Source organism: Trachurus japonicus, chromosome 20 (assembly GCF_045865225.1).
Source record: "Trachurus japonicus isolate A0001 chromosome 20, Traja_1.0".
Lineage (NCBI taxonomy): Eukaryota > Metazoa > Chordata > Actinopteri > Carangiformes > Carangidae > Trachurus > Trachurus japonicus.
Window position 1 is genome coordinate 24603840 of NC_140926.1, and position 25904 is coordinate 24629743.

Genomic DNA, 25904 nt, shown 5'->3' on the forward strand with positions numbered 1-25904 from the left:
AGGCTGAAAACCTTCCTGTATGACAGAGCTCTCCCCACCTCCCACCCCCATGCCGGTAAAAAAAAAAATTGAATCCGGTATTATTTTATGGTAGGCGTAAATAAATTACTCACCGGCTTCATTTGGTCACCATGGGCACCTACGACCAGCCATCAGAAGTCCACAATGAACCTAGATGGAATTAACACACGTTAAAAACTCTTTTCTCTTTTTCTTTTCTCTGCTCGATCCGATCCGTGTCTGCGTGTTGCTAGGTTACCAACGACCTGCCCGGACATGCCCCCCCGCTGATTTATGGGACTCAGGTTAAAATCAATGACGTTTAATCTGATCTACTCAAACAACAATAGGACAAAAACGACAGTGAAACGTCGTGATTTAATAACATTAACCTCGCTGTTACGTTATACAGATAGTGTGTTGAGAGTGTTCAATTCAGTTAAGTTAGAAACAACTGATTTTCAGCAGCATTTTCTGAGCTTTCCGAGTTGGCAGTGAATGCGTGTTAACGATTGTGACGCAAACGGCTAACTTAATGATTGACACAGAGCAAGATGAGTCTTTCCTGACAGTTTAGGGAATTTGTCACGGTGTTGGTTATGTTGGCTGGTTATGGCGTTTGCTATACGTATGGCCACAGTACATGTGTAAGTGAATGAATGAAGTGCAAGATGAACAGATTCACCGCCCCTATCTGAGAGCCCTATCTTGTTAGCTAGGTAGTAAACTTCAAACCATAGCTTCAAACTTTTTTTCTCAGCTAATACAAATGTTAACAGTGAATCTCATATGTTAATGAAAAATGTATAATAGTATACTGACCTTTTTTGTTGAGTTCACAAACTATTACAGTGGGTGCTAGTTTCATTTGGACGTTTCCCTCACGGAAAGCGTGATTCACGCGTTGCAAAAAGCAAACAGCTGTGTGAAGTAGCCTACTGTGGGGGGCAGGACTTTTGTCTGACAATGTACTTGAGTGAAGTATCCACAAACACACCCATTGGTCAGAGATAAAGAGGATGTTAATGTGTCGCTAATGTGTTACATTGTGTCCAGCTGTCGTCACAGCAATTATTACAAGCACACCTATTGGTCATTGCTAATATGTCTATTAAGCTCATTACTTTCAATAGAGCCGAGAAGGTGGAACCTAGTCAAATATTTTTCATTCTAGTTTTAGAGGCTGCATTTAAAAAACATATATATAAAAAAATAAAGTTATTACTTTACATCACGTTCATAAGATGTGTAGTATAGCGGATTATATTTTCTAAAGTTACAACAATATATTAATATAATATTGTTTTCGTTTCATTTCGTTAAGTAAAAACCAATCAATCCATTTTCTTTGAAACTATGAGATTGCAGAGCACCTAAAAACCAGAGCACCAGTTCACTGTAGCTATTTTCACAACACTGTCACTCCGGATCAGCGGTACCACGACGCTGGTTATCAACTCGGTAACTCAACCCTGGCTTGTCTTATTGTGAATCTGTGAACGCGCATGTAAAGGGTGGATTCAAGGCAGCAGACAAATCACAAACAGAGCACTGACGCGTCAGAGAGAAGCGAGTTGACCGCAGCGCAGCGCAGCGCGCACACCTCATTTCTCCTGTGAGGAAGAAGAGAAAAAAAGAAGCCGGTGGTCTGACCATACCCAGTTATTGAATGTTTACGTTTATTTAGAAGAAGTTTAATTGGTGCTGATTAAACTTGTAAATGAATGCTGCTCTGGATCGATCCGACCTATTTTTAAACAGTGGCCAAACAACAGAACCATTTTATTATATTAGACTATATATTTTCAATTTTTTGCTGAGCATAAGGTTTGTTCTAAATTAAATAAAAGCCTGTCCCATACAGACGCTTGTCTCTCTAAACGGGTCCACTCGGCACACACAGACACACACTGTCAAAACATGGATGAATGAAACCTATCAACTTTGTATCGGCCGCGTCTTGTAGCCTATTTCTATCGAGGAAAAGTTATTTCAGGATATCCTATGTTTTATTGCCCAGCCCGAAAGTGACACAGGCTCTTGCCCGTTCATTCACGACAAATCATCCAGCTACACTCTCAATCAAACAAGGTGGGGAATGAGAAATCTGTGGCACTACTGTACAGTAGTTGGCTCATTTTAAAAACACAGACGGGTGTGTTTGGAGCTGACGAGACTGAGGACCGAAAAAAGAGAGTGAGACGTATACTGTAGCTGGCGTTGTCACATTTTTCTCATTGAAAAACTATACTGTATTATTATTACTATATTGCATTTCCCATTCGTGTTCAGTGCTCCGTGCTGCTGTCTTATGGAGGCGTCCTGCTGCTCACAGATGCCACCTGGCGGTTGTTTGGGCACATTGCAGCTTCTGGTGAAAACACAATTACTCCTCCACAAAAAATCCGCGTGACTCTCCCGTGACTCACGCGTGAATCTCGCGTGAAATCGTCCAAATGAAACTAGTACCCACTGTATGAAGGAAAACTCCAGTCCTTTGTCCAGTGTCTTCACGGGCAGAAGAATACAGCAGTCTGACAGCAGTGACCGTTAATTTTCCCACAATCCTTTGCACTTTAACTGTCTTTGGTAATTAAAAAAAAAAAATGAGACCCATTTCATATAACTTTGAGATCTCCTCCTTTGATCAGAGTGAGACACAGATGAGCAGTATATCCTGAGGTCACCATGAGAAAACTGAGACATATTTGAGAAGGATGAGATCTTGGGAGTCTCATAGCTGAGTTTTCTTTGAGATCATTCTTTGATTGACATGGTCTCATGTTTAGGAGACTGAAATTAGACGTATTTAATATCATTTAGAGATCTCTTCTTCTGATCAGAGTGAGACACAGATGAGCTATTTTCTCCTGAGGTCACTATGAGAAAACTGAGACATATTTGAGAAGAATGATGAGATCTTGGGAGTCTTGGCTGAGTTTTCTTTGAGATCTATATTATGCTTATTTCTCCTGAGTTTAAGTTGAGAAGCAGGAGAAAAAGCCTTTAGTCTCACCTTTGTATCAAATATAGCTCATTTGAGTGTAGGAGAAATGAAAGAGACAACAATGAGATCTCTTCTTGGATTTTGCTTTCCTATGGTATAGTTGTAGCCTCGTAAACCAGCCTCTCGCGGAAATGCATTTCATTTCATTTCTCGGGAGAGTCTGGCCTCATCCCCCCTCTAAGTGTTTGAGTAGCAAAGACGGTTTAATATCTTTGGTAGTAGCGTTGACAGACAACCCCATTCAGCCAATCAGCAAGTTGGTGTAGTGACGGGGCTTTGCACCAGTCGGTCCCTGATTGGCCAACGTGCTGTGTCAATCACAGCGGGCAACGCTGATTGGCTCGGCCTTCTGAGGGTTTCAGGCCAAACGCTTAGAATGGGGATGAGGCCAGACTCTCCCTCGGAATGAAATGAAATGCACTTCCGCAAGAGGCTGGTTTACGAGGCTAGTATAATTGCAGAGGCGTGCACACAGAGGTGGTGGTGTTTGTTCAGTAATTCGTTTTCCAGACTTGACAAACATCAGATTAGTCAGGGCGGTTTTGGCAGCCCGGAGCCCCCACATTTGGTGCCTACACCGGTGGCTAACGCTACCAGCTCTGCTCGCTAGAATGCTACTACGGGGTTGAAAACCGACTACCGTTGTGGTGTGACGCAATGGATCATGGGAAAATAAAGTGGTGGATAGATTTACCTCAAAACTGTAATCTGGGTGTGTCTGTAACTTCAGACAAAAAAATAAGAAAATAAGAGCTTTAACCTGCAATTTCAAAATAAGAGTACTGATGTGTTGATGTTTGCAACTTTAATACTTCATCTTACACTAGCATTTTTAAAAAGTCTTGAAGTTATTGATATGTTGATACAGTGTTGTACTTTTTGTATTTTAGTTTTCAGGAGAAATCAAACATGTCACTTGTCAAACAGGATTGTTTTTTGTTTGTTTGTTTTCAAATATAAAGTCACATGATGCAGCCATCACTGGGTTCCAATGATGTCATCACATTCTGATGTCACACATGTGCCTGTGTGATGTCAAACATGATGTCATACAGAATGTTCCCATCATCCTGTGTGATGTCATACAGTTCCTTTGATCTCTGCTGAGGTAGGCTAGCTCTTGACTTCACAGACACATTTCTCATTTGATACTCACAGTGAACGGCAGAAAGTCTGACCTCTCTGTTAAGTTACGAATGATTAATCGCAATTAGTTAATTACGAGATATTACGAGTTATTAATAATAACGAGTAATACATTAGAGTAATTAATTTATATCCCACATCTTGTATTCCATCTCCAACCGTGCTATACAGTCTTTGTTAAGCAAAGTTGGCAGAAAGTGACAAAATGGCATTCGCACAAGCAAATGGGCACCAGCAAATGGGGAATGCCCCTCAAATGCCGCAATACCTCAAAAAACCACTTCTCGACACAAATGTTGTGAAAGAGCTGGCTGAACAAAACGCTGCTCTGAAGCAACAGCTGCTCAGCAGAGAGAACAGCTGGGTGCAGGAAAGGAATATGATGCAGGCTTGGTATCAACAAATGATCGGTGCAAAAATGCACGAACTCCACCGCTGCACGGAAGATCTCACTGCCTGCCGAAAGAGCATCAGTTGGTTCCACAACCAGCTGAAGCTAAAAGACGAGAAGATTAAATCGCAGGAGGACTCCTTTGCCAAGTCACTCGGTATGTTCAATGAAACATGGAAGGACCAAATGAGAGCAAAGGAAGAGAAAGCTGCAGCTGAACTCCAAGCTCTGCAGGAGAGCTGCAACAAGAAGATTGAACAAATCATGAAAGAGAAAGACGCAGAGATCTCCTGTGTTAGAGGTGAAAACACAACACTGGAGAGAACACACCTGGACAGCATTGAGGACCTCCAGGCAATGAGGGACAAGCTCCAGAAATGCGAATCTGACTGCGAGGCCAAAACCAATGCCCTGCAGCAGGTGACCTGCAAGGAAAACAACATAGTAGTTCAACTCCAAACTCTGCAGGAGAGCTTCGACAAGAAAATTGAGCTCATCATTAATGAAAAAGACAAAGAGATCTCCAGTGTTAGGAGTGAAAACATGGCACTGGTGACAATGAACGAGGAGTGCAGGCTGGAACTCATGGACATGAGGACCAAGTTGCAGAAATGCGAGTCTGACTGCGAGATCAAAACCAACGCCCTGCAGCAGGTGACTAGCAAGGAGAAGAACATGGCAGTTCAGCTCCAAACTCTGCAGGAGAACTGCAAGATAAATGAACTCAGCATGAAAGAGAAAGACAAAAAGATCTCCGGTTTTACACATGAAAACATTGAACTGGTGAAAATAAAGCAACAGTGCATGCAGGAGCTCGAGGTCCTAATGAACATGTTTAAGAAATCTGAAGCCAGAGTCAACGACCTGCAGCAAAGACTTTCTCAGGAGACGACAGAGAAAGAGGAGCTGCACAGAACGACAATGGACATTGAGGAGAGTTGGCTAAAAAAGGAGAGAGACTGGTTGTTAAGGACCAGACACATGGAGGAGGACATGGAGAACCTGGCTACTGAAAAGACAGAGCTGCAGGAACTGGCCTGCAAAACCGACAAGGAGAAAGCAAAAATTAAGAAAGACGAGGAAAAGAGGCTCAAAGAGGAGTTGAAGGAGCAGAAGAAGCAGGAGAAGAAAGAAAGGGAAGAGAGAGAGAAAAATGAGAAGAGGGAGAGGAGAGAAAGAGAAGAGCAAGCCAGGAAAGAAAGAAAGGAGAGAAAGAAAATGGAGAAGAGGGAAAAGAAAGAAAGAAAAGAACAAGAGAAAAGAGAAAGAGAGGAGAGAAAGCAGAACGAGAAGAGGGAGAGGAGAGAAAGAAAGGAGAGACAGAGGAGAGAAAGAGAAAGGACAGTGGAAGAATAGAAACCCCTCCCCTCAACCCCCCCTCCTACTTTCTAACCCCTACCCTCCTCCCTTTACCCTCCATCCCCTGCCACCTGAACAACTCCTCCTAGCACGATGCTCTCGTACTAAATGAATGGATTCAGTGTCATTGGGTTTTCTCCAGGAAGTCTGGTTTCTCCCACCTATTTCCTTAAAAAAAAAAAAAAAAACATCTGTTCATTTTGTTGTTCTCGATAACATACATAAAATAATACATTTATGTATGTTAAATTAGCAACAACTAAATGAATTATGGCACAAATCCACAATTATTTGGAAAAAGCATTGAAGATATTCCACCGACCATCTCTCTATGAAATCTCTCTCCCTCCCCTCAACCCTCCCTCCCACTTTCTAACCCCTACCCTCCTCCCTTTACCCTCCATCCCCTGCCACCTGAACAACTCCTCCTAGAATGATGCTCTCGTACTAAATGAATGGATTCAGTGTCAAGATTGGGTTTTCTCCAGGAAGTCTGGTTTCTCCCACCTATTTCGTCAAAACAAACAAAAAAACATCTGTTATGTTCATTTAGTTGTTCTTGATAACATACATACATTAATCAATCTATGTATCTATGTCAGCAACAACTGAATGAATGATGACACAAATCCACAAGCATTTGAAAAATGCAGAGAAGATATCCCACCGACCATCTCTCTATGAAATCTCCCTTTCTCTTTCTCTCTATCAAAATAATCTCTATCTCTCTCCCTCCCCTCAACCCCCCCTCCCACTTTCTAACCCCGCCCCTCCTCCCTTTACCCTCCATCCCCTGCCACCTGAACAACTCCTCCTATAGCATGATGCTCTCGTACTAAAAGAATGGATTCAGTGTCAAGATTGGGTTTTCTCCAGGAAGTCTGGTTTCTCCCACCTATTTAGTTTAAAAAAAAAAAAAAAAACATCTGTTCTGTTAAAGCCCCGGTACAGAGCTTTTAACTGGATACGCAAAAGTCTCTGGTTTCTGCTGATGTGTCTCTGTTACCTACAACAGCAAATGAGCCCATCAGTGTGAAGATACGCTATTTCTAAGTAGTCTAATTCTATACCTCTGGAAGGCATGGTCGACTCGGGTCGGACCACTGACCAAACGATACGAATAACCTCATCCATATGCACGCTGCAGATAGCTGCTAAAAAAGAAAGTTTACAAAGCAAGTCCCGTCTTCTTTGCAACGTTTCCAAAACAAATCCACACGCGCCGGCCAGACAAACCTCTTCATGACAGTGGGAAACAGCAAAACACCACCACTTTGGTCCACAGGGGGCCGCCAAAATCAACACTAAATGAAAAGTCTGTACGGGGGCTTTAATTTTGTTGTTCTTGATGACAAACATAAATTAATCAATCTATGTATGTTAATCAGCAACAACTGAATGAATGATGACGCAAATCCACAAGTATTTGAGAAAAGCAGAGAAGATATTCCACCGACCATCCCTCTATGAAATCAAAATAATCTCTATCTCTCTATGAAATCTCCCTCCATCCCCTGCCACCTGAACAACTCCTCCTAGCATGATGCTCTCGTACTAAATGAATGGATTCAGTGTCAAGATTGGGTTTTCTCCAGGAAGTCTGGTTTCTCCCACCTATTTCCTTAAAAAAAAAAAAAAACATTTGTTCTGTTCATTTTGTTGTTCTTGATAGCATACATAAAATAATACATTTACGTATGTTAAATTAGCAACAACTGAATGATGGCACAAATTCACAAGTACTTGAGAAAAGCTGTGAAGATGCTGCAGCAAAAGCAGTGAAGATCTACAGTACACTAGCTATCTATTACCCCTTTCCCACTGGTCAAAAAGCCGTTTAAACCCGCTAACAATCAGCTTTTGGTGGCAGTGGGAAAGGCGCACCGAGACGCGGGTCAAACGACTCGGCAAGCGACGCGGGTTAAAATCGCCTTCAATCGGCTCGTCTCCGATCAGCTTACAGTGGGAACGCCAGACCCAGGTCAACCCGCTAATTTACGTGATGACGCTGAGCGTTACGTGCCGCCACGTCATCGCGCCGGTCGCGTCTCATATCACGTACCAAAACAAAGCCCTGCTCTCATTCCAGACTGGGATCAAAAGATCAAAGAACACTGAGCAAAAACGATTGAAAAAAAAGAAGCGACAGTCTGTTTAACTGACGTGTTGTGCCGCGGAAGTAACTTTTACTCTGAATACATTTTAAATGAGTTACTTTTTACTTTTACTTGAGTAGATTTTTTTGGTACTCTTTCCATCCCTGTGGTTTACAGTTGATTATACCATGGTCTGGGTGAATCCTCGATTCTGATTGGCTGCGGGGTGTCCATTAAAAAGTGATAATGGACACCTATAAAGATGTTCCGGTAAAATAGCCTGATTACGTTCTAAATATTACTGCGCTGGCTCAAACACTTGTTGGTAACCACGGCAACGGACACTCGGACCAAAACAACTTTTTTTCAGCGCCTCACGGCACTGGAGTCTGTAAACACACCAGCGGTAAGAAGTGCACTGGCCGTCTGAAAAACTTTGTGTCACGTAACATTTGAGCCGTCACCTCACCTCCCTTCACTGATCAACTACCAGGCTGTAGCAGAGTCACTGGCTGTAACGTTATGCTGCGGTCACAGCGGGTCCCTCTTTTTTTTTCTTTTATCGCCGACGAGAGTTATTAAATAGTCCGCTCAGCCGCTTATTGTTAAACGTATGATTTTAACGGTAAAAACAACATTAAATTATAAGTAATTGATTTAATATGTATTTATCTCGTAAGTGACCATGGTATAAGCGGGATAATGCCCTTCGAGGTGTCCGATTATCAGAGATTAATGGGCTTCGCGGAAGCAACCGTCCTCCGCTTCGCGTCGGACGGTTCACGCCTCCGCGTCGTCCATTAATTTCTGATAATGGACACCTCGTCGGGCATTATCCCTTACTTATTTTAGCATTCTTACCTCATCAACAGCCCACTGTACTGCAGCCTCTTTAAACATGCCGCTCTGTGTATTAGGTCACGTATTAATAATATGTCAATAATATATCATAAGTAAAAGAAAATGTTATGTCAAAATGTAAAAAGCAAAAGAAAAGAAAAGATTATGATAAAGATTTTATTCTGTGGGTAATGGGGGTGGGACTAGATAAGCTTTTGCTTCTCCCACTTTCCCTTTTGGCCATGTGTATTGTATTATTTGAACTAAGATGAAGTGTGATGATGATGACTTAATTGACATGCCCGAAATAAACAAACAAATAAATAAATAAATAACACGCTATTCAAAGAAAAATATGGTGCTACCTAATTTGTTTTGGTGCTACTAAATGAAAAGCTAAGTGGCACCAGTGCTACCTGTGAAAACGTTAGCCTGGAGCCCTGGGTGCGCCAGCTCTGCCTGTATCTCCCTTGTTACTGCAAGCACAGTCGAAAGGATGGTGTCTATCTACTTGTCATGGACTCGGGAGTGAGGCAAGACACAAAAGAAATGTTGGCGTATCCCTTTAACTACTATCTTTTTTAACAATTACAGCTAAAATGCAGTATTGCTAAAAATTTTCAAAAGTTATTTGATTTCTGGAAATCATCTTGCGATCCCACTCTTGGTAACTCGCGACCCCCGAGGGGGTCCCAATCCCCACTTTGGGAACCCCTGTGCGAGACTGAAATGAGCCGATTATGATGTAGGCTACAGTCTAAAAGGAGACAACAACAAAACAGTTGATAATGTACAATTAGCTAAAGAGATACAGACATAAAAGTAAGCCGGGGTGTCAAAACGTGTGGCCCGTGGGTTAAAACTAGGCCACCAGAGGGTCCAGTCTGGCCCGTGGGAAGAATTTGCCAAGTGTGAAAATTACACAGAAGACAGAAGAGGCATAATACTGTTGAAATTGCATGTATTTTTCTGGAGAAATTTCAGGTTGTTTATAATGTTTTGTAAAAGGACAGTGCTCTTGTTATTTATACGTTAATATCATTTTACTGCTCTGTCCAACTTGAGATCAGATTGTGCTGTATGTGGCCCCTGAACTAAAAATGAGTTTGACACCTCTGGTCTAAGCAGACACAACAGGAACACGACCAACAGTCAAACAAACACTAGAGAATGAGAATGATACAGTTTCCTAGAAATGTGAACAGCTGTGGTTTGGTTTGATCTTCCAGTCAAATATGTAAATGTTGTTTAAACAGCTGTTTTTGCATGTGATTTATTATCACCAGTGAAAACACAGCTGTTAACTGTTGAACTCCACACAAGCCTCTGAGTAAAAGCCTCCAACGTCCACTAAGTCTCTGCTGATGAGAGGATCTCTCATTATTTCTCTTTTCAGATGGAAATACCAGGTGCAGCCTGAACGTTTATTAGCTGAAGATTAGTCTTTATTTATTGAAGTTTGGCCTTGATCATGATTCTCAAGAGTTTTTTCTCCATTTGTCTCTCCCAGGTTCTGTCTGATGTGTTCAACGCTCAGGTCTACACCATTGACCTGTCAGACTCCGCCTGTCTGGGATCAGCCTACAGAGCCCTGCATGGTAATAATCAGACACTGTGAGCTTTTATTTATTTATATGTGTTGAAGACTTTAGTTTTAGTAAAAAAAAAAATCTCCTCACATCATGCTGTCAGAATTGTTAAAGAAAGGAAGAAATTAAAAAAGGAATGAAAGAAGGATAAATGGGAGGAAAGAAGGTCTGTTTAGAGGGAGAGAACACATTAAAGATGTATATTATGAAGTTGCTCTTTCTCTTCCCTGTGTGAGAAAGTTAAGGGGAAAAATAGGGTGAAAGAAAAAATAAATAATGGAAGGAGAATGAGAATAAAAAAGATGAATGGATATAAGAACAAAAGACTAATAAAGGAACAAGGAATGGGTAAGGAGGATGAATTAAGAAAGAGAACAAGAAAATATACAATTAAGGGAGAAAAGAACAAAGTAAAACCTGAATTAATGGAAGAGAATTTTTAAAAGCAGGACAGAAGGAACCAAGAATAATGAAGACGTTTAATGAAGGATGGAACAACAGAAAGAGACCTACAGAAGGAGGGAGGAAAAGAAAGAGGAGAATTACAGGAGAATTCCGGTCATTTTCTAAGTAGGAAAAAATCCCAGAGAAATATGTGCAGACTGGAACAGCAAAGTAATGGAGGCAGTTCTTCTCACCACGACTTTGGCAAAATATCACTACACATGCTTTGTAACATCCACCAGTTCCTTACACACAACACTGAGTCTGCATAACTCCGTTAATATGAGAGAGCAGTGTTAACTGTGTGTTTTTATCATGTACTCTAGCTTCCAGGGTAGACCCTCATAGTCGACTGTCGAGCTCGGGACTGTTTCCATCAACAAAGACAGAAACGCGAGGAAAACATGGATTTAGGAGGAAAAAAATGATTTTGGATGGGAAAAAAGCATCAATATGAATATAACTGTTTTTTTTCCCATCCAGAGTCAAAACAATGATAATTCACTTGAATCATTAATCACAAAAGAAATAATGTGTACTGTAATGCCCTGATGAATCATGCTCTGTAGTATGGCAAGCCATCTTAACAAGCCAGACTGATGTGTGTTGCAGATATCTGTAATTCAGTTTCCAATTTGATTCTGACTAGTCATAATATATAATAATAATATCTACATGTCCCTTTTCAGATATCTAAAAATTAAGTTTTGACGAGGTGAAATTAAGTTGTAGATATCTCAAACTGGAATTAGGAAGTCATAATTTAATTGTAGATCTCTATTATAGAGGTCTTCATGGGTCCAATTTGACGGACCCGAATCCAAATGGACCCGTGAAAATTGTACCCGGAGCCGACTATGAGCCGACACCGAGATATGTCGGAACCGGCTCCGAATAGAACCATGACATTCCAGCCCCAAACCCTAAAAAACCTGTGGCCCCGAAATGCCCGAGTTGCTTTATGATTTAATACAAGTTGTCTAGCGTTAAATAAGACTGCAGGCATATAACCCGGCCTTTCACTATCAGAGCCCCGAGACAAACTCTCCCGGTTCCGACCCGGCCCGGGAGTCACTTCTTGTGAATGGACCCAAGACCCCAGCCAGGTCGGGTTGGAACCTCTGGTTTTCAGGCTGTTGGGTTTTTCCGAAGACCTATAATCTAGGTTCCTTTTGTACAAACAATACTAGGTGCGCACGCAACCAGGGGGCAAAAGACTGCTTCGATCGGACGGTCTGATGGGGGGGCGGATAGCTATTTGAACACATTAGCTAGCATTAGCATGTTACCGTCACAACGCGACCTGTCCATCTGCCGGTGTGTGTAACTGCCTGTGTGCGAGGAGGGGGGCGAGAGTCGCGGCCGCCACTGACTCGCTGGATGCGCCGGTTGATAAGTTTCATTTTTATCAGACCCATATAATATTCCCAGATATTCTTATTATTTAAGATATGTCCAAATGGCCAGCTATCATATGGCCCGACATTAGCAGTTATCTCATAGAGAAGCCCAGTGTGTGTACACAAACAATAATTTGCGTGCATATAAGTCTGTATGTGCAAAACTTTTTAATTTTTTTTTAAAATTTATATTATTTTTAGTTTTATGACACCGGTGCTGCACCGCCTTTAGGACCTTCGGGACCCCAATCTGCCCTTTCAATGGCCTGGAGCCATAATCTTCTTCTTTTTTTGGCAAACAGATGAGATCCCCTCGGTTTATTATACAATTTCCATCCATCCTTTTGCCGGTTTGTGCAGTTAACAGCACAACAACTCCTTGTCCTTTTCGTTTTCTGCTTGACTCCGCTTGTAAATAATGAGAAATGTCCCGCTTTCTGCCCCCTGGCTGCGCGCGCACATCTGCGATGACGTTGCACAGAAACCTGTCTATTATCAAGTTATAGATATCTTGAACTGAATTTTGATTAGCGATATCTGAAATTGGAGATATCTGTAACTTTCATTCCGCCTGGTCCGAATGTTACAGAAATCTTGAATTAGAGTTTTGACTAGGCAAAATGACGTTGCAGATTAAGGACAAAGACCTGTCATAATGACCTTTGAGATATCTTTAACTTTCTTTCTGCCTAGTCTAAACTGAATTACAGATATCTGCAATGACGTCACTAAAACGTCATTCAACTCGTCACACATCTTGAATGACAGTTGCAGATATCTGTAATTCAGTTGTGCCTGGTCAAAACTGAATTACAGATATCTCTAAATGTCGTTTGGACTACTCACAAATACGTTACAGATATCTTGAATGAAAAATCCAACTATTTAAAATGTAATTACGACTAGTCAGAAAGACGTTGTTGATATCTACAATGTTAATTCTGGATAGTCAAACTTGGCTTTTAAATGTTAATCCGCTTGCCTTACCGTGCTGCCCTTTTGACCTGTCTGGTTTAATCAGTCCCAGTGTTGTGTAGAGGTGGTTCAAAGTGTCTCCATCGTTGTTCATTGCTCAGTTGTTCACTGTCACATCAGAGCAGTCGTATCTATCATTCCCCTCGTCAGGCGGCGTTGTGCTCTGATGACTATAATCTTATATCTGCTGCTCGTTTCAGTCTTTCTCACTGTAATTTAAACATTTGGTTTGAATTTGTCTGCTTCAGTCTGCTCTGTGTGTGTGTGTGTGTGTGTGTGTGTGTGTGTGTGTGTGTGTGTGTGTGTGTGTGTGTGTGTGTGTGTGTGTGTGTGTGTGTGTGTGTGTGTGTGTGTGTGTGTGTGTGTGTGTGTGTGTGTGTGTGTTTGAGACCCGACTGCTGCAGGTGCAGCTGAGGTGGACGCTCCCTCTTATCAAACCGAGGTCATTAAAATCAGCCGCTTTACGCGTCGTGTGAGATAAATGAAGCGTCGTCCATCTTCACTCTAGGAATTTATTCATCTGCACTGCTTCTTGTCTGAGTGTCTCTCTGCCAGGGGCTTTTAATGTCTGCCAGGCTAGCATGTAGCATGTCTTCATATAGCCAGATGAAAAAGATTCCCCTCCCGCCCCGACATGAAAGAGACTGGCTGAGTGGCGAGATACGGCGCACGGCCTCGGCTGATTTCGCGTGTGACAGCCATCAAATATGAATGTAGGAGGTGGTGGGGGGGGGACTCTTTACGTCTCCGTTTGCTTTTAAGCCTCCCAACCAGATCCCTGTTCCAATATCTAAAGTCAATTGCGTGGGCTTGAAAAGACATAATGCAATCCTCCTGATGGTAATAACCAATGCTGATTCATTCAGGGGCGCAGCGGCCTCGGGGGGAGGGGGTGGGGGGGTGGGGGGGTGGGGCAGTCCTTCATACAATTACTTTGCAACAGAGCTGGATGCAGAGACATCCTAGTGATGCATTCATCTTGCATTAGTGCTGCAATCCTTTCCTCGGCGTTACAGGAGGAACCAGCTCCAGCTGGGCTCTGCAGGCCACTGACTCCTGTTTAAACCCGCTCTACTGATGCTGTCTTATGGTAATGCTTTATTAGGGACCCTTAGAGGCAGAAGAAGGCTTGTTGTGTTGAGAGGAGCTAATATTAATGTGTAAACAAGGTCCTTCAGTTGGATGAGTGCAGGGGAACACAGAGTCATCAGAGAGAAACCTCCAAGCTTTCTGTAGAGCAACAGCCCAGCATTCTGTGATTGGCCAGTTGTGAAAGTAGGTGGGGTTTGAATTCCATAACCTTCCTTAAAAAAAGTATAAGTAAGTATACATTGTTGTACTGATTATTAAAGTAATAATACTGAATGGATTAATTGAAAAAATCCTAGCCCCAGTGTGTAACTTATTTGGCTTTTTATTAGCAAAAATCAAACATTGCTTTCATGAATACGTGTTTCACTGAAGTGGAATCACACCCACATACAAATGAAAGCTTTCTGGTACCTTAGAATGAGTTGTTACAAGTCGTTACAAATACATAAGTGGGCGACGCACCGAACCGAGGCGGCCATGTTGCATCGCCATTTTTTACGTTGAGTGGCAGCGTGACCGTAGGTAACCATAGAAACTCAGCAGAGCTGTGGGCTCGGCCTGTTAAAACTGTAACCACTGTGTAGTGTGAGGAAGGACGGAGGCACTGATGTTGCATTCAGGTGCAGTCAGGCAGACGGCCGTCGGCAAACCAACCAGATGTCATTTTACTCCACAAGAGAAAGACGGTAAAACGTGGGTCAGGTAAACAATACGACATCACCATGGCAACATATTGTCACGCCTGTATTGTTTTGCCTCGTGCTGGTGGACCACTTGTTTACATAGCCCCTTCAGACCCTGCGTCCATTGGAATGGACATGACATAGTTCTGTCTCTAAACAAATAAATACTCTGTAATTCAATGATGTCAGCAATGCTAGTTACTGATTGGGTCCTGATTATCCAACCACAATCATGTTATTACTTTGAGCACACTCTGAGAGAGTGACAGACATCGGACAAGACAAGCATGGTGGACCGACTGCAGAGAGGGAGGAGGAAGCGCCCATTTTCAGTCAAAAATATAAATTTATGTTCATGCTGGCCAAAGCAATTTGCTGTCAGTATACTTTTAACTGTTACAAGTCATAATATTTGAAGTTATTTTAAACAAATATCATATCATTAATTTGTAGGATTTTTTCAAAATCCAATGTCCATTGCAGTGGACATCAGGAGTTAGGCGAGGTAAGCCAACACTCAAATGCTTAGTGTTAGTATATAAAGAAACAAAATACCTGTAAGCTTTTCATAGGTAAAGCATGGTGTAACAGTTTATTTATTCATGATTATAACATTTTTAATATATATTTTTTGTTCATAATGTTCTCATAATCATAATAATGAGTGTCAAAGACTCCCTTAAACGTCCCGTAAATCTGAACTTGACTCCTTGAATTCAGGCAATGAGGAGGATGTTACCAGGAGTGAGATAGGTGGTAGGCCTAAGTTTAGAAATTAAGACAGTTTTTAATTCTTAGTATGTGGTTTTCATCAATTTAATGTCTTATCTAAATGGAATGGATAAGTATTCGAGAGTGAGAATACATAAAATGAGTTCAAATGTGATTGTTTTGTTTTTAGATTCAGAGAGGGACAGTGGAGAGGTTATAGTACCGTACATGCATGCCAGAAGAACTTATGTGGCAGATGAGATTGAGATAGAGGAGACAGACAGTATAGTGAAAGAGGAGGACAGGAGGAGATGACAGTAGCAAGGAAGGAAGAAATCAAGTGGCGTCACAGGCCATTCACTACAATCATGGGCACGTCCTTTTTAGAATGCTCCAATTGATGAGGATCATCCCATAGACCCTATGAAGACATCAAACAATATACTGTATACAGTGGCAAAAAAAAATATGGAATTTCTTAGTTTTCTGCATTAATTAGCCATTCAATGTGATCCGATCTACATCTAAGTCACAAGTATAAACAAACACGATGTGATTAACCTAATTCCACACAATTATAATATTTCATGTCTTCATTGAACATGTCCAATAAACATTCACAGAGCAGGTGGAAGAAGTAAGTGAACCCTTGGATTTAATACATGGTTGAACCTCCTTTGGCAGCAAAAACCTCAATCAAACGTTTCCTGTAGCTGCAGATCAGAACTGCACAACACCATTGGTCCTTACAGAACTGCTTCAGCTCAGCCATGTTCTTAGGATGTCTGGTGTGAATGGAGGTCATTCCATAGCATTGGATTCAGGTCTGGGCTCTGACTGGGCCATTCCCAAAGGTGGATTTTCTTTTTTTGAAGCTACTCTAGATTATCTAGGTTGTAGATTTACTTCAATGTTTAGGCTCATTGTCCTGCTGCATCACGCTATTCTACTGAATTCAGCTAGTGGACAGCCACCCTGACATTATCCTGTAGGAAGTCTTGATAAACTTTTACTTTAAAAAATAAATACAAAAAATGTAATCTTAGTTTCAACAGTCGACAAAATATTTTCCCATTAGTGTTGTGGAGTGGCAAACGTCAGGCCTGCAATGGAAAGCAAAGCAATTCATGCAGAAAACTAGGAAATTCCAAAGGGTTCATACTATTTCTTGCCACTGTACCTATATTCTACCTAAAGTACAGTATGACATGGTTGACATGCCAGATTATGATGAAAACAACGAGGCTACCAGATGAAGACTATACATGAAAAAACACATCTTTTGTGACAAGTGCGACATCCTCCTCTCTTGCAGGCTTCTATCAAGTTGATGTACATGTTTAGAACTGCACACAAACTCAAAACCATGCAAACATCCAGTTCCAGATGTTTAGGTCATAACTGATTGATTACTATGTGGAAAAACACAACCTTATTTTTCTTAAGTTTTTCTGACATTTTACAGCCTTTTAGTCCTGGCGTCCATTGGAATGGACATGAAAAAATACTATTAAAAACATGAGTTAGCAAAAATGTTTTTTTTCCACTTTGTTTTTATGTTTGAGAGGAGTCAGAATACATAAAAAAAAAATTTTTTTGCTCAGCCAAAAAAATGCGGGTCTGAAGGGGATAGATGCTTGTTTATCCTGTTACATGCAGCATCTGTTGTCTGCCTGACGTCTGCCCGATTTCACGTGAATGCAACATCAAGAATACGTTCCGATATGCAACCGCACTGTGCTAGATGGGGGGAATTCCTACATATTATACCTTTAAGTTCCATTTTGAAGCGTTAACTTGTTACGTTTTTTCCGTGGAGTTTTAAAAATGAGTTTGATTAAGATAATAATCTGTTTTTGATCAATAATGTCCAAGAGGGCCGTGTTGCTAATGCTCGTGTAATACAACAACACCCGTGTCCTTTCTATTACCCCCTCCACTGGGGCAAAACATTGTCACCTTCATGCGGCTGGTCCCCGGTGTGGCAGCAGCTGGCGATGTCGACAGTCAACATCAGTTTACACACGGTGGACAGCACCTGGTACAAAGCAGCTTGTTAACATGAATACGGCCAAATCTGTCAAACACTCACGAGTTCAGAAGTGTCAGATGATCAAACTAAAAACAGCCCCTCTAACGCTTTAACGCTCCCACTGTAAACAAAAAGCTTCCTGGACTGGATGCTCGTCCCAGCGTGTGCTCTGATTTTCCACTTTGATTAACACATGATGAAACAGACAATGAATCTGCACCGAAAATCTCCTTCCTTTGATACTGAGAGAGTTCAAAGAGTCACAGCAGCAGGGGGCCACAAAGAGGAGGAGGAGGAGGAGGAGGAGGGGAGACCTTCCTCCTGCTCAATTTCCATCAGAGCTGTTCTGAGCTGGACTAGTGACACACAAGAGTATTTTCTGCTATTCAAAAGTGGATTTTGGTTGAGTGTTATCAGTTAATTCTGATCAAAGTGTGAAGGTGTTCAGACGTCAGCCTGCTGGGCACAGACACCGCTACATTGTCTGTACTAATTGGTTTGTGTGTCTTTGTAGTTGTTGGTCTCTTTATGCTCATTTCCTTTGTGGTTGTTTTGTGTCTTTGCGGTCATTCTGTTGTTGCTCACATTGCGTTGGAGGATGTTAACATGATGTTGAGCTCCCATCATCTTTCCCCTGTAGAGCTGCTGAGCATTTAAATGTAGTGTTGGAGATCTTATTCAGGAGCATTTTATACTGAATTGCTTTAAGGGATAGAGAATAGAAATGTTGGCATGTTCAATTCGCCTATTGCCATAATCCCTATAGTTTTAGGAGTAGGTTCATTACCTTTAATTGTCGGTGCAAGCTGTTTTAGATCAACGGGGCAGAGACGATGAGGAATTACTCCCATCTAGCGTTGCGGTTGTATATTGCAAGCAACTCAATTGTATTTTTCATGCTGCATTCACGTGAAATTGGGCAGACGGCATAAACAAGCCTCTATGTAAACAAGTGGTCCGTCAGCACGAAGCAAAACAATACACGTGACAATATGTTGTCATGGCGATGTGGTATTGTTTACCTGACCCACATTTTACCGGCTTTCTCTGGACTTCTGTGACTAAAATTACATCTGGTTTGTTAGCGACGGCCGTCTGCCTGACTGCAGGTGAATGCAGCATCAGTGTAACGCTCCATTCCTCCTCACTGCGTTACCGCGGTGACTTTTCACAGACGCCACCTCCACCTGAGCCGACAGCTCCGGTGTCTCCGCTGAGTTTCCGTGGTTACCTACCGTCACGCTGCCACTGAACGTAAAAACATGGAGACACCACATGGCAGCAGCACCGAGCTTACCCGCTCCATGGAGATATGAATGATATGAACGGCTAATTCAGAGCTGAAAGGAACACTTCACTTTGTTGATGGGGGGGATTACTGATTAATGAAAAACAGACTTTTGAATGAAATAGTTGATTTTCGTGAATAGATAACAGGAGAAGTTACACAATGTCCCTTTAAAACTACTTTCACCCCTGCTAATTCCTGATTGGTTGGTCTTATTGCTTTTGCTTTGGACTTCCTGATTGCATAACCACACTTCACTCTAGCTGCTTACCAGACTCTTTTCTCCACTTGTTAATTCCATACTGCCTGTCTGATTGGTTAATGATGCCGACACCTAATTCTCTGATTGGCTGATGTGTGTTTTAGGCCTGGTTGCAGAATCTGGAGTTTCCTTCTTTGATGTGGTGAAGAAAGCACCTGAACCACAGCTGGTGGCTACCCCACATCCTACAGCACAGGAGGTACACACACACACACACACACACTCACACAGCTACTGTTTCTCAGCAGGGTAATTAGCATTTATTAAATTAGTTACTGTGTGTGTCTTATACTGGTTTATGGGGCTTCATATTTCCCTGCAGTATTTCCTCTCTCACACACACATGCGCGTACACACACACACACACACACACACACACACACACTTTCATGTTTTGGCATTTTGCTGGGCTCATCACTCGTGAGGCTTGTGAAGTGTTGTGTGTGGGCGGAGATGAGCTGCAGCTTTTTAGCCCCAATAAACGTGTTAATGAGAGACACAGGGCATTCAGTCTGCTTCCCTTTAATTCCTGGTGATTTGTCAACATTAAAAACTGCTTGACACGGAGCGAAGTGATAAATATTTGTTTTCATGTCAACAGTGGAGACAGAAAAACACCAAGTAATTTAACAGCGTGAGAAACACAAACTGCCTCTTGCTTCCAGGAATCTTCTGAAGGTGTAAACGAGACAAATATGAAGTTGTACTAAGTTAAAGGACAGTTCCGGGCAAATTCAACTCGGGGCTGTATTTTCCTAACATTTTAGGTCTAAAAGAAGGAATCTGAACATTTTCAGTTTAATTGCTCCTGTTTTGTAGTTGTGTCTGTCCCCGCATCGCCACGGCAGCGATGAATGGGAGCGGATGGAAGTTCCGCTGCTTAGGCTGTTACATCCCTCAAAGCCGCATTTTTTTCAATTAAACTGAAAATCTTCAGATTCCTTCTTTTAGACCTAAAATGTTAGGAAAATACAGCATGTGTTGAATTTGACTTTGTTTAAATATAGGCCTATGTGTTTGATGCTTTCTGAAGCCTATGAAACACCCTCAGTTTCTGAGTATTTATTCCTCAGACCGCCATAGCAGTCATATTGAGGGCTTCATACTGTAAACAGACCAGAATGACCATTGGTCTTCTGCGGATCAGTAGTGAGTGAGTGAGAGAGAGAGAGAGTGTGCAAGCATGAGAAAAAAGACGCTTCACAAACTTAAAGGAATAGTTCACCAAAAAATGAAATTCAGTCATTGTTGACTCACCCTCATGCTGATGAATACTGAGTAGTTTTTTATTCCTCAAAGTGCATCTGGAGACCCGGGAGGCCGGTTCGTAGTCCAACAAAATCCTTATATGAGAGTAATAGGGCCCGACACAAAAATGTCCATAAAACTACACAAAAACCATGTTTCTCCACACTGCTCGTCCACTGCAATCCAAGTGTCCTGAAGGGGGATAGTCCAGAGTTTACTGGAAACAACGTCATTGAGGCAAGTCTGGTCACGTCCGCGTGCATTGCGTGAACGTGAGAGTGTGCCCCAAATTCAATACAGGACTGTTTAGGCTGTAAAAATGTCCTAAATGACGTTGTTTCCAGTAAACTCTGCTCGTCCACTGCAATCCAAGTGTTGTGAAGGGATATAGTCCAGTGTGGAGGAATATTAAATGGTTTTTGTGTAGTTTTATGGACGTTTTTGAATGAATTTCATTTTTTGGTGAACTATTCCTTTAATTCTGTAAGGACAGAATAGTTGTTGATTTAGTAAACAATGACATGTTAAACATAAACATAAGCACCATCTATAGGCTACTCACCCTCATTAATAATGACTATTGAATAATACCGTAACCTAATAAATCTGTCGGCTACTGTCCAGGTCTCTGTGGGTGTCTGCTACATTATGTGTTGTTAGCAATGAAGCAACATGCTGAGACGTGCCCATAAGAACCACTGCGCAGAACCAGAGTTATTAACCTAACTTGGGTTCTGTGAGCCTGAGCCCGACGTATCTATGAAAAAAACGGCCCAAGCCCGATTTCACATGACGGGCCGGGCCCCCGCGGGCTCGCAGGGGTGTCTAGTGTTGAAGTGTTATGTGTGTGTGTCAAGTCTTGTTATGTTTTGTTAAACCTGAAACCTGGGAACCAAACCATCAACCCTGACTCACTGTGTGTTAGTGCCTGGCTCAGTGTGAGAGGGAGGCACAGAGAAGTAGAGGGGTTTAGAAGAAACACACACACACACACACACACACTGTCCTACTTTCATGACTCACTGCCTCTTCATTAAATGGTTTGTTCCCTTATGAAAGAGCAGTGAAGAAAATTACATGGTGTATACACACACACACACACACACACACACACACACCTAGTCTAACAGGTCACACAGGGACAAAGCTGTTGCAGGAAGTAAATTGGAGAGAGAGACCTTTCCAGTCAGTGACACTGAGCTTGTATCATGGTAAGTTGTGTATCATTAGTGCAGCACACACACTTCCAGCATCACCTGCATCCACTGCTGCCTCTCCTCTGCCCCCCCCCCCCACACACACACACACACACACACACACTTTTTAGTCCGTACCTGCTGTCCCCGTTTCAGGTCCGGGATCTGATCTCTGTGGTCGCCAGGCAACCACACAGTCAGAGCAGCTGTCAGTCAGCTGAGCAGCTCCCATCTCCACCCAGCCGGTCTCAAAACAGCTGGCACTGACAATTAAAGATAACAAACCTATACTACCCCTAAGACTACTATAGGTATTATGGCAATGGGCCAATTTGCCAAAATGTTGAACTATCCCTTTAATTTGTGGAAAAGCGGCATAATATGTCACCTTTAAACCTGGGTTTGTGTGATTGTTATTTGTGTCTCTGGTGTTTAGTTGTAGTGACTCGTGCAGATGTAGACAGTGAAGATTCTAAAGTGAACATGTTGAGGTGAGCAGCTCTCTACCTGAGGTGACCCCGCCCCCTCCTGGGAGGCAGATAAATGACTGACAGGACAAACAGACGGTGAAACCCCGTCACTGCTCCTCCGACCCGAGCCTCCTCCATCGTCCCGTCTCTCCTCTGCCTTCCACACCTCCCTGCTCCCGCTGTTCCTGTCTGTTCTCATCTGTCACTGCGCATCACCCCCACCCTCATTTGTATTTTCTCTCAATTCAGTTTTTTGTGGAATCATTTTCCCTCTCATCTCTGAGGTGAAGAGCTGTGTCTCCACCCAGAGACAGGAAGTGTAAAATGTGAAATCACAAAAAGAAAACTCCAAATGAGAAAAGACAGCAGACTCTGACTAAAATTAGAAACAAGGACTGAGCAGCTAACGAGCTGGATTTAGTTTCCAGTTTCCAAACATGGCCTGTGTTTGGAGGAGGAGTGGAGTGTAGAGCTCTGGGACGGAGGAGGAGTGACAGATCGCTTTCATTTACACACTTTGATCTCAGTGGATGTCTCTTGTGAATATGAAGAGATGACATCAGCTGGCTCATAAGATGTAGTCTGTCAATTCTACAACAGACTTGAACTGTGCCCCCAAAATACTTTTAATGTATGAATACACAAACTTAAAATGAAATAAAGAAAAAGGTTTTCATTTTAAGTTAACTATTGAATTAAAGCACCATATCTCGAAATAAGACTAAATAATAAATAATAAAATAATAAATCTGTCTTTATACAGTATGGAGCTTTGTAGAACACACCTCCCTCAGAGAACCACCCCCTGTTGTTTTCTATACACAGTTGCACACAGACAACTGCAAGTATATGCAGTATACTTGCAGGGATGGAGGAATTACAGATTTTTTTTGTAGATTCTCGCATTAGGGGCCAGGATGCAAGCCAAAAACCCAAATAAATTAGCCTTCAGAGAGTTATATTTCCATAATGTGTCCCCTTTAAGTCAGGTTCAAGCATGTGGATCTGAAAATGATTTAGGTTCAGAAGGTTCCAATATGTAGCACTCATGCCAGCGTTGGGTAGGGATGGGTACCTTTCATATTTAAACCAACAGTACTGACACCCAGTTCCTGGGAGCCAGTACCAGTATGCAACAGAACTTGTTTTTGGTACTTTTTTTGTGTATGTTTGTGGTAATTGAAGTTATTTATTTTAGAGATTAGTGTGTGTGCAAGGAGAGGAGGGACTGTTCACAGACATTAGAGTTCTCAATGGGCCTGAAAATTAAAACACAACTTGCAGGCGTTGAAGCCCGGACCTGGCGCGGTCTGACTCACTAGTATTAATTCTTGGCCTGAACCCTGCCAGAACAAAAAGGAAGCCCGAGGCCCAACTGGACCCCAGTCATTTGTGTATATATTTGCCTGAACCAGGGTGTCCAGTTGGGTAGCCTGGATCAGATACCGATCATGTACCGGAATGTGGTACCGTTTTACGTGAATCGACACTCAGGATTATCATAGGAATTCAGTCAGTACCAATAAAAGTAAAGAATTCGGTACTCATCCCGAGTTTTGGGCCAGCATTTGGCCAGCATTCGGCCAGCGATGGGCCAGCGTTCGGCCAGTGTTTGGCCAGTGTTTGGCCAGTGTTTGGCCAGCGTTTGGCCAGTGTTGGGCCAGCGATGGGCCAGCGTTGGGCCAGTGTTTGGCCAGCGTTTGGCCAGTGATGGGCCAGTGATGGGCCAGCGTTGGGCCAGCGATGGGCCAGTGTTGGGCCAGCGATGGGCCAGCGATGGGCCAGCGTTGGGAGCACCATATCAGCATCATCTGCCTAGTAAAGCTAGTTCAGCTTTACCAACCTGACCAACGCAGACACAGTGTGTGTTTACTGCCTGTTAAACACACTGTTGTGCATCCGTCAGGGTCCAGTTCACTCTCTTTTCTGTGATGATAATTACACACACATGCAAACACACATTCATGCATGCATGCACACACACGCACTGTTCTATATTTACCAAAGCAGTGCTTTTACCTTCATTGGATTTTAATTGTACACTGTTTCTCATCCCTCACACACACACACACACACACACTCACTCCAGGGTTCCATGTTATTCTAATGTAGTTGTATGTTTACTGAAGTGATGTTCTCTCATGTTCATCCTCCATAATTAAACAGCACAGTGCATGAATAAATAATGAGCTCTGCTAAAACACCTAGTCCATGAACATACACACACACACACACACTCTCTCTCTGAAGGTACAGCACTGATTAGATGTTGGCGATAGAATATTCTCTCTATACTTATCTGAACAGCAGGATTTCAAATATGAAACAGCAACATGACACAAAGTGGTTTAAGTGCTCAGTGGTGCAGCTATAAGCACTCATCTGTAGGTTTGCATTTTGTTAGAAGATGCTAAAAGGGAAAATAAAATGTCACTGAGACCAGTACAGACCACATCAGTGAGAGGAGAGATGCAGACACTGTTATACAGTCTATCAGCCCTGTTAGTGTCAGGTCCTCAGATTTCACGTTACATTTGGGATAAAGCTGCTAATTTGATTTAATTTAAGGGCCCCGTTCAAACCACTGCAGCCTGAAACTCAACACAAGTATTTCCATGTAATATGATATTTAGTTTAAATTAGTTAATTAAAATAAAGCTAATTCTGATGTCTGCTGCACCTGGGTGTGAATGCTAATTGTTTCCTTCCTCAGTGCCGATAAAACCTCATTTTTTGACTAGTGGGAATAAACATTCTGTCTGTCTGGGTTATTTGCTGTGAACCAGACCTTTGTTTCTTCGTCTGTCCCCTGAATCATGCGGCGTCCCCTCAGATCTATCGGGTGATCGTTTGGAGGGGCCCAAAGGAGGAAAATAGTAGACTAAGCTACACTATATTACCAAAAGTATTCGCTCACCCATTCAAATGATCAGAATCAGGTGTCCTAATCACTTGGCCTTTGGTGGAGGAGGAATTATGGTATGGGGTTGTTTTTCAGGAGCTGGGCTTGGCCCCTTAGTTCCAGTGAAAGGAACTTTGAATGCTTCAGGATACCAAAACATTTTGGACAATTCCATGCTCCCAACCTTGTGGGAACAGTTTGGAGCGGGCCCCTTCCTCTTCCAACATGACTGTGCACCAGTGCACAAAGCAAGGTCCATAAAGATGTGGATGACAGAGTCTGGTGTGGATGAACTTGACTGGCCTGCACAGAGTCCTGACCTGAACCCGATAGAACACCTTTGGGATGAATTAGAGCGGAGACTGAGAGCCAGGCCTTCTCGACCAACATCAGTGTGTGACCTCACCAATGCGCTTTTGGAAGAATGGTCAAAAATTCCTATAAACACTCTCCTCAACCTTGTGGACAGTCTTCCCAGAAGAGTTGAAGCTGTAATAGCTGCAAAAGGTGGACCGACATCATATTGAATTCTATGAGTTAGGAATGGGATGGCACTTCAGTTCATAGAATGAGTAAAGGCAGGTGAGCGAATAGTTTTGGTAATATAGTGTATCTCTAGATCAGCTATTCTCAACCTTGGGGTCCCGACCCCAGTTGGGGTCGCGAGATGATTTCTGGGGGTCGCCAAATCATTTTGGAAAAATATAAATATGCAAAATTAATTAATTAATTAATGTAGCGTCCGACCGGACGTTAGAAGGACGACGAGCGAC

General features: G+C 42.4%; 1 protein-coding gene across 1 annotated transcript in view; it reads left to right on the forward strand.

Annotated features, from left to right (window-relative positions):
- The window catches only part of xylb (xylulokinase homolog (H. influenzae)), a 72390-nt gene that overhangs the window by 41340 nt on the left and 5146 nt on the right, over positions 1–25904 (forward strand). Inside the window, exons 17-18 of the mRNA XM_085763172.1 lie at positions 10350–10437; positions 19420–19514. Of these exons, the coding sequence (XP_085619298.1) occupies positions 10350–10437; positions 19420–19514 (183 nt within the window). The remainder of the gene's footprint in view (positions 1–10349; positions 10438–19419; positions 19515–25904) is intronic.